Source organism: Athene cunicularia, assembly GCF_003259725.1.
Source record: "Athene cunicularia isolate RWA chromosome 12 unlocalized genomic scaffold, athCun1 chr12_part1, whole genome shotgun sequence".
NCBI lineage: Eukaryota > Metazoa > Chordata > Aves > Strigiformes > Strigidae > Athene > Athene cunicularia.
In genome coordinates this window covers 14,303,789-14,313,400 of record NW_020799116.1, presented here as the reverse complement: position 1 = coordinate 14,313,400, position 9,612 = coordinate 14,303,789, and the positions used below count along the sequence as shown (strand labels likewise).

The 9,612-nt window shown below is 51.9% G+C and overlaps 1 protein-coding gene across 1 annotated transcript in view; it reads left to right on the top strand.

The window, feature by feature from the left end:
• The window catches only part of LOC113484895 (protein PRRC2C), a 17,533-nt gene extending 8,632 nt beyond the window's left edge, over positions 1 to 8,901 (top strand). Inside the window, exons 5-6 of the mRNA XM_026857582.1 lie at positions 8,142 to 8,316; positions 8,433 to 8,901. Coding sequence (XP_026713383.1) covers positions 8,142 to 8,316; positions 8,433 to 8,901 — 644 coding nt within the window. The remainder of the gene's footprint in view (positions 1 to 8,141; positions 8,317 to 8,432) is intronic.
• The last annotated feature ends 711 nt before the right edge of the window (positions 8,902 to 9,612 follow it).

Below are 9,612 nucleotides of genomic sequence, written 5' to 3'. Positions count from 1 at the left end.
CCCCCGCAGCCCGGCCCGCTGCCGCCGTCCCCGTTAACCGGCCGCAGGGTGACCCGGAGCCCGCCAACACCCTCACGGAGTCGCGGCCGCTCCTGACGCCGTTTGCCGCGAGACTCATCGCCAAGGCCCGCCCGGTGGAGCCGTTAGGCACGGGGGCCGCCTGTCTGTCATCCATCGCCTCTCACGCCCATTGGGCTTGGGGCCGCGCGGCACCGTCTCCTCCTGGGACTCTCTCTTCTCATTGGGTAGTGGGAAAATGGTCTCCGCCCCCTCCGCCATTTATTTCAAGGCGCCTGAAGACGCAGCCCCGAAATGGCGCCCTCGGTGGTTGGCCGGCCTCAGCCGCTCTCGGTGGAGCCGAGCGGGACGGGGCTGAGCAGGACGGGCTGCAGCGCTCTAGCTTCCCCACTTTGGTGGCGCCTCTTCGTGCTGGTGCTGCCCAGAGCCCCGCGGCCTGGCCTCTCCTCCTCAGGAAGGGCCGGCCTGGCCCGGGTGACCTTTGTGAGGGGTTTGCTCGACCCCTTAACCAAACTAGCGGTGGTTCGGTATGGGCTCTAGAGGAGGTCAACGCCTGAGCTGTAGCTGTGCCAAGAACTTCTCTAGAAAGCCCCCAAAGGCGCAGAGACACCCAGCGAGCTTTGGTGCATGTGAGCTTGGAGCAGGGACCACGCGATGAACACGTGAATAGCAGGTGTCTTTTCGAAGAGCCCTTTCTCAAGGAACAAAGAAGGTTGTGGGTACAAGGAGTCTCTTGCCTACTTTTCCCGTTGTATGTGATTTGACTGTGACCCAACCACTTCAATCCATAAAGGCCAGTCCCAGGGAGCTGCCTTTGAGCATTTCCTGCCGGGCTGCATGGTGGTGATCTCCCCTTGAGCTGGGACACCTCTCAAGATTTCTCCTCGAGGCAGAGATTCCTTTTACCAGCGATGCATCGCTGGATGAGCCCAATTTGAGTTTTCCCTGAAGTGCAACTGCACTGTGTGCCAGGCCTTGCACAGGGATGCCTCTCAGGGTTTGAGATCCTATATCAGAGAATAAGAGATCCCTCTTTATCCAAGGCAGAGGGACCCTTTATTCCTGTAGTCTTTATCTCCCTGTTCCTCATCTTTCCTAGCAAGAAGATGTGGGGCCTTCACTATCCTCTGTGGTTCTAAATATGCTTCATTTTCTTGCAGGCATGAATGTTCATTGGCATTAAAGCTGGTGAAATCTTTAAAGTTTGTCAGGATTTTTATTTTCTGGAGTTTGAAACGTGGTTGTTACTTATTCTTCCTAGAAGGGGAGCTCAGTTAGGGATCCTCATGCAGGAGGGATTCATGGGCACAGCATTTGGGCTACAGCTGGCAGCTGTAGAATCCATATTTACAACAAAGCACTGCATATTTTTTTTAGGTGAATGAGGGCTAGGAATATGCTTTTTTTGAGGCTTACTTTGCATACACTTTGACTTTTAGGCAATGGCTGTGGTCAGTACTAATATAGATGAATGAAAATGCTAGACAGTGGTAAATGAAAGCTTACTTCACCCTTTCCTCTCTACCTGTCCCTCACTTTGGCATGGACTTTCCCCATGACGGGGCTTTATCTCTAAAAGTGCAGGTTGCAGAGGGCTGACTGGAATCTGGCCATCCTGGGTGGCTTAGGGAACACTGTAATTGTGTGTGCTTCATGGCTGCTTGTGTCGGAGCGTGTTCAGTTGTGCAGTGGCATTCCACGCCATGTGGTAATGGTAGTGGTATTATTAACCTGCAGAAATAATCAAGATTTTAATGTCAATTCCTATTACAATAGTTAACGTGAAATCAAGTGAACTGCAGAAACTAAAACCTAAGTAGAATTCCAGGCTGAAATTGTGTTGACAACTGTAGGAATATGAGCAACCTTAATGTAGTACAGAAGTTAAAATTTTTAGGCTATTTTCCTCAATGTGAATGTATTTATGATCTCAGCCGTAACAGTAAAAGGGAGGAAAGTCCTGTGAATAAGGCTTCCTACAGGCCTAAAACTTAAATGCTGTATTGTGGCCCTTTGCAGCATGACAAGTGAAAATTATTTTAATTGTAGATTTCCAAGCTAAATGCATATCAAAGAGTGGTAGGTAGCCTTAGACGTTATCCATACTGGCATTTTTCAAAGAGCAAAGGGTGAGGAGGAGCCTGAATTTATTGCAAAAAGCCTGTAAGAGAAAACCTACATGTCAGACTAGAAGTACGAGTACCCTTTAAAATGAAGGGACTGGTCTATTTATGCAGGCGTGAGAAATGAAATCAGCATTGGGGCAATGAGTTAAGGCTTGTAGGTACTCCATGTGTTCTGCATCTTGACACTGATTTTTTTTTTAAAGCAAATTCAGAAGTCTCAGATGTCAGATTCAACTTCTGAGTTCAGGCAGGTTTTTTTCTTCTGACAAAGCTGATGAGACTTGTGGGTTTTCTGGTCTGCTCTGAAGATGCTGATTAGCCTGCTGCTCTGATGTTGATGGGAGGGTTTCATTGGTAGTTGGTCCCCATTGGTAGGCCTTGATCCACAGATTGACAGCCTCCTGTTTCTAGAAATACTTTATTTATAAATTCTGTGAATTAATAAAAGCTTGCTGGCCAGGTGCTGGTGTGGCAGCCATTTGTATGCAACAGAAAGGCTCCATGTAGCTTGGCATTCAGGGGCGTTAACAGAGCGTGCTCTGATATTTTGCCAGTCAGAGAGGGACCTGGGGGTGTTGATTGACAGCCAGCTGAACATGAGCCAGAAGTGTGCCCAGGTGGCCAAGAAGGCCAATGGCATCCTGGCTTGTGTCAGCAATAGCGTGGCCAGCAGGGACAGGGAAGGGATCTTACCCCTGCACTCAGCACTGATGAGGCTGCGCCTCGATTCCTGTGTTCAATTTTGGGCCCCTCACTACAAAAAGGACATTGAAGACTTAAGCGTGTCCAGAGAAGGGCAACGGAGCTGGTGCAGGGTCTGGAGCACAGGTCGTAAGACGAGTGGCTGAGTGAACTGGGGGTGTTTAGTCTGGAGAAGAGGAGGCTGAGGGGAGACCTCATCGCCCTCTACAGCTCCCTGAAAGGAGGCTGCAGAGAGATGGGGATGAGTCTCTTTAATGAAGTGACAAGAGGGAATAGCCTCAAGTTGCACCAGGGAAGGTTTAGACTGAATATTAGGAAATATTTTTTTCCAGAAGGGGCTGTTGGGCATTGGAATGGGCTGCCCAGGGCAGTGGTGGAGTCCCCATCCATGGAGGGGTTTAAGAGTCGGGTCAACATAGCGCTGGGGGATCTGGTGTAGTTGGGAACTGTCAGTGTGAGGTTAATGGTTGGACTAGATGATCTTCAAGGTCTTTTCTGACCTAGATGATTCTGTGATTCACAACAGATCCTAGGTAAGCGACTGATGGCATGCTGAATTAATACTAATGAAATCCATGTAGCTAATTCCATTAGACATAAAACCATTGTCCAAGTCTGAGACTTAAGATCGGACCTAGCCACTCCCGAGCTCCCTTAGGAGTTTGGAAAGCAAAGGGGTCCACGCTGAACCTCCTGACTCAATGGGAGGGTCTCCCTTACCATTTTGCATCTCCAGCCTCCGTGTAATTCATGCTAGCTCGATTCTAACTCGAGTTGCCTTTGTGTGTTTCTTCCACGTAGTAAGTAATAGAGTGAACCTTGCCACTGAACTTTGTTAGGTCGTGTTTTTACAACATCTTTCTAAAATCACTGTGATCGTTTGCGACAGCTTTTTATTGCCAGGCCTGTGTGTGTGTCCGCCAGCCCGCAGTCACTCAGGTGTTGGTTTGCAGTCTCACTGCTGGCAGTGGCTCGGGTTTCCAGAACGGCCACTAGGTTTGTTTCTCATCAGCATCATTACCAGGCTTAGGGGCTTTGGGTCCCCTTTGGCCCATTACCATTGCCCATCTGGCCACTTCCATGTTGTCTCTCATCAGCTGCCTAGACTAGAAATTTCTCAAAAGAGTTGAGACTAGTGCTAATGCATGCATCGGTCCAAACAGTGGCCATACAAACTATTGCCTGGTGCCAAGTGGTGTGACACCGGGTAGATGACAGACACCCACTGCAGCCAGAACGGGTTAACCAGCACAGTCAACTGCAGTCCTTAGCAAGCTCTCCTGAGGGGGTGCGGAGTAACCGTTCCAGGTAAGTACACTATAGTACATGCAGCTCTGTCCAGAGCTCTTGTTGGCCTCCCAGCATCACTAGAGTGGCTTCTCTCCTTGGCACTGGCAGCTTTTCATCGTAGTTTTGTAGTCTAAGTAGATGGTGGTCTGAGCGACACAACTGGAGTTTTCATTGCTTCGCTGACAGCATTCTCTGAGAGACAATAATCGTGTTTAACTGGGGAGCAACCACTGAAGCGCTTTCTCTTCCTTCATCCTTCCCTGCAATCCCAATGTGAAGTAACGAGTTTGCACCGCTCCTGGCTGAGGAGAAGAGCGGCCTCTTCTGCCAGCCAGCCACCCTGGGAAGTGATTCCTGTTGTCGGGTCGCTGGCCCTTGCAGTCGGGTGAGAGAAACCTCTAGCTCGCTGTTGACATTCTCTTGTGAACTGTGTATTTCTAGCAAAAGTTTGTGTGTACTTTTCTCTCTGCCTCTGCGTGTGGGTTTTATCCTGTTCTACTTCAGAAGCAATCTGACTTGCAAGGTGGTATGGCAGCGCAGTGTTGTTACTCAATCACAATCCCTTTCCTGGTGATATTCATGATTGATTTTTTTCAATGTTTTGTGGCTGCACAGGGGCTATATAAGGCTGTATCAAAGTCTTTCAGAGGAGGAGAGATGGTCCTCCAGCTTGTTAGTCGGCCTGCAGTGTCGGAGTCCTCAGGACTAATATGAACTCAGGGAGGGAAATGCTGTGCTTAAGGACAAACTTCAAACACGGATCTGTGTTCTGTGTCTCATAATTTCCACAACATCACTGGGATAGAGATGCCTTGAAAATGTGTGAATGCACAGAGTAGCCTTGTCAGGCTTTGTTTATAATTAAGCTTTTCTGTTTTCTTCTGCTTGAGAAATTTTAGAAAGAATGAAACTTCTGCTTGTCCTTAACAATTCTATGAAAGTTTAGAGAGTTTGAATGAGGAAGTTCTTAGCTGTGTGGTGTCCTGTCTTCCCAAATGAAAAGAAGCATTTTTCAAAAATGAAGTATTCCATAGAGGAGACCTTTCTTTCCAAAGTGGGAGACGCTGAGCGTCAGTGTTCTTCTGGGCCTGCGCTTTGGCCAGAGGCAACGCTGGTTCTTTGGTGGCTGTTGCTCGTTACACCTGTAACAGGGAAGTAGCTTTGGTTTGGGCTTAGAGAACAGTTCTGCAGTATGTCCAGTCAGGCACCAGAGAGAGGTTGACATGAGAAATTTTCCTTGGAAAGTGAACTGCTTTAACACTTTTTGCCCAAGGTAAGTCTTGCATTTTAAAAGAAATGCCGGCCCAGCTGTTTTACTGCAGCGCACAGTGGTTGTGGATTAGCGGGCCGTTCTTGGTAGTGCTAGTTATTTGAAAAGCAGGTCAAGGGACACTGAAAGTATGTAGAGAAGAAGGAAATTCAGCTGTATAAAGCACTTATGATAAATCTGTCAAATGAATTACTTTGGCACGTGGGTGATGTGGAAAACCTGAGTTCTGACCCAAACTTGTAGGAGCAGGCCCCTGGACAGAGCTGCTTGAGGGGTCGATTTCCCTTCCCTGGAGGGGCAGCTCCAGCGGCTCTCTTCAAGCGCCCTGAGATCCGTCCCCATGCAGCCTCCGCCCAGCCGTGACGTCACAGTGGGGCCGTGACACCATCAGAGCGGGACTGTGGTGGCACGTACCCCCATGGTAACACACTGGGTGTACTGACTGCTCAGTGCTCAGACGCCAACCCCACTGCAGCAGCAGCATCATCATCATGGGAGGGCAGGGAGCCATGGCACTCGTCCACCGCCTCCTCCTCATCCTCCTCCTCCTGGTGGCCCTGCACGCCAGGGCTGCCCGGGATGCTCTGTGGCAACTGCAGGGAGCAGGTAAGTGAGCGGCCGCTGGTGCAGCCTTTCACGGGCCAGCGGGCTCTTCTCCCTGAGAAGCGTGGATGGTGCTTTTTCCCTCCAGTGCTTCAGCGAGGGTTTTGTCTCTGTGTGCGAGAGCTCTCCCGGTAAGAAAGCGCCCAGGAGCTGTACATTGGTCCATCTGCTCCTTGACGGGTGTTGCACATGGTCTGTGAAAAGTGAGTGGAGAGCTGCCAGGTGCCAGCCAAGAGCTCACCAGGCCCCTCTGCAGCTTTGACAATACCACCTTTGTCTGGCCCGCCCGTGGTTACCTGAGCCCCTTGCCGTGCCTGCAGTTCCCTAAGGCAGAAGTGGTTCCCAGCATGCAGTGGCAATGACTCATCTCTGCTTGCTTCTAGATGCAGCTGGGGGCAGTGGTTATCCAGCTTCTCAGCTGGATGTTGGTTTCGAGTCGTTGGGGCATCCTGGAGGTAAGTTCTCAATGTCCTTTTACTTGAAAGAGTAAACTCTGACAAGGTGGCAAGAGCTTACTGAGGTGCAATTTCCCTTCAGATCCTCTCGAGGTCGATGGATTCCGGACTTCATCTCTTGCTGTCCTCCCGTCTGAGAGCAGTCCCACACATAAGTCAGTGGGAGGAGGGAGCATCTACCTTTTTGTCTTTTTTCTGTGTGAAGTGCAAGTTGCTCCTTCTGTGGCTGATGTGCAGAGAGGGAAGGGGTTGGGCTCAGTGATGTGCCCCGGGGTGCTCTCCCTTGCCAGGCTGTTTTTGCTGGCCCCTGGCAGCCTGAGCTGCTCCCGGTGCTGGCTGCCACGCCAGCAGGCTTGTTGGGAGCCCTTTCTCCCGGCAGCTCCACGCGTGGTTCGTCCGTCCCAGCGTGGTGCCGCTGCAGGCACGCCGTACCTCTTTGCACCGTGCTCCTGAGGGGAAGGGAGAGGGCAGTGCCGTGGGAGTAAGCCGGTCCTTGGCTTGCGCTCGCTGCCACTCTGCTCCGAGGAAGTACCTTGAGCGGTGTTACGGGAACTGATCTGTCGTGCGCTTCTTGGCAGTTGTGACCGTAGGCCCACACGATGCAGCTTCCCGGGAAGGGAAGGGATCGAGCAGAACCTCGCAGCAGCGATGCTGGGTTTCACGCCTTGCAGGTGCTGGCGAACCCTGGAGCTGGTGCAGAGCCTCTGCTGCCTGTTGTGGCTTAAGCCAAGTCCCAAGGGCAGCCGCTGCCCCCAGGGTACTGTGAGGGCCCAGCGCTGGTTTGTGTAGACGTCAGCAGGCAGATTTTTCTAAACCTGATCCATGTGTTTGAGCAGTGTGGCCTCTGGAAGGTGCCATCTCCCCGACGGGGAGCGGCTCCATCTGATCCAACTGTCCCGCTTGCTTCCTCAAGAGACAGACAGAGAGGCTGCGCAGGAGGCAGAATACCCAGGAGGTGGCAGCGGCTCCCTGCCAGCCTATGGAGCAGAAGCAGAGGGGATGCGAGCCGCCGCCATGCCAGGTAATTGCTGCCCCGCGGTCAGCCGGCATCCCTCATCGGGATCGCTGTGTGTCAGCAAGAGCAGCCCAGAGCGGGATCCCTCCCGTGAGCTGAGGCCCAGAGCGATGCCCTGACTCCCCGACTGGGCAGGGGCTTCGAGGGAACCGCCCCAGCCCCCTGCATCCTCTGTGCCTCAGCCACGCGCAGCCTTTACCTGTCGTCTCTGCTTTTTGGCAGTGATCGCAAAGCCCGGACAAGGCCACCGTGGCAGAGTGTACGATGTTTTTCAAACAGACTCAGGTACTGAGCATTCCTGCTGGGGTCCCTAAGTGGGAAACATGTCCCGAAACCTGGGAGCGCATGCGGGCAGTGGCCGTGCTGGGGAAAAGGCGGAAGGGGAGAGCAAGGCTCAAGTGTCACTTGAGAAGGACTGTCTCTGTCCCCTCAGGGTGTGGGAGCTGGCCTGGGGGCAGGGAGAGTCAGGGGTGGGTGGCTCTGCCTGCTGCAGGATGGCTTTTGTCCGTGTCCCTCGAAGCAGTGACTGGCCAAGCAGCTCTGATCTGTGCTCTTCTGGCCACCGGAGCTTTGTTTGGTGGGACAACCTGTCCCAAAGGGTGGGAGGGTGCTGCAAGCTTAGTGGTGGTTGCCAGACCAACTAATGTCCCAAATTGCTCCTCCAGATGTGGACACCAAGAGACCTCCGAGCATTTCTCCCACCCCAGGCAGTCAAAGTGGTTTTGAGACAAGGGAGGTGCTGAAGTACTTTCTGATCGGCACAGCAGTAGTGGCCATCACTGTGCTAATTGCAGTCCTGCTGTGCTGGGTCCGGATGCGGCGGCAGCAGAGAAAAGAGTGAGTTGATGATTCCCTGCCCCTGCTCCTTGGATGGCTGCTCGTGGGTCACACTGGGGAAGATTCCCCATGTGCCACTTGCACACGAGGGCCACAGCAGCCTCCTCTCTCCACAGGTGGATCTCTGCAGCTTCCACACAGCAGCTGGAAACCATCAGCTGCCCTGCATCCCCGCAGACCTGGAGCAGCTGCCCCAGCACACCTGAGTATGAGGATGAACACCAGCAACTTCTGCCACCCTGTTCCCCTCCAGCATCCCCACCTTCCTTACATAGGCCCCCTCCCTCATGCTCTGCCAGCCCATCCCCAGCTGCCCTAATGCCACACGACCCACCCAGCACCCTACTGCCCCTGTGCCCCACCAGCCCTTCCCCATCTCATACATTCTACACCCCACCCAGCAGCCCTGAGCCCCAGCCCGAACAGCCCCCCCAACCCCTGCACACACCGGTTGAGGCCTCTAGCAAGGGCACAAGGAGGCCTATCAAGGTTAAGTGGCAGATTTACCGCCCCAGAACCTTCCACCACCAGTTCCGGGGAACAGAGTTTTCTCCCCGGATCAAAAGGGACAGAGTGCTCAGGTAGTAACAGCAGCAAAATCCCTGCAGCACAAGCATTGTCCATCCTCGGTGTCGGCAGGCAGGGGCCAGGCATGGGGCTCCTCTGACTGGTGGCGGGGCCCCGAGGGGTGGGCAGAGCATTCCCCTTACTCCTTCCAATCATGTAATAAATTTTTATTTTAAATCAAGTTTCATTAGTCTCAAAATTTGACCAGCTGTTTGGGTCTGAATAGATTTCATCTTCAGACAGCCAGCAAGCTGTAGCAGTCACAGCCACTACGGCTATTAAACTGCGGCTCCAGGAGAAGCACTGTTTGTGTTCAGGCTCCTCTGACACAACAGGCTCCTCTTTATCGTTTTGGAAAATCTTTTCCCTTTCCTCTACCTGAAATAGTTCTCGTAATTCAGTTTTCATATAGTTCCAGTTAGGGATGCTATCAGTGACAATCCCTGATACTACTGAGCACATTTTTTCAGCATCATCTTGTAAGTGAAGCATTTTTGCCTGTCATGCTACTGAATCACCTTGCTTCCAAGGTAATTTTTAGAAAGTTAAAAGTTTCTTACAGTTGCTTAACTATATTTAACACCCATCAAAGTATCTGTTTCAATTCCACATGTAGAATATGACTAGCTGTTAGAGTGTCTGGTTATTTGTGTGGTGTGCATAACTGCGTTAAAAAATATGTTTTGGATAAAACAATTGGACTCAAACCAAGTTGTCTTACACTACTAA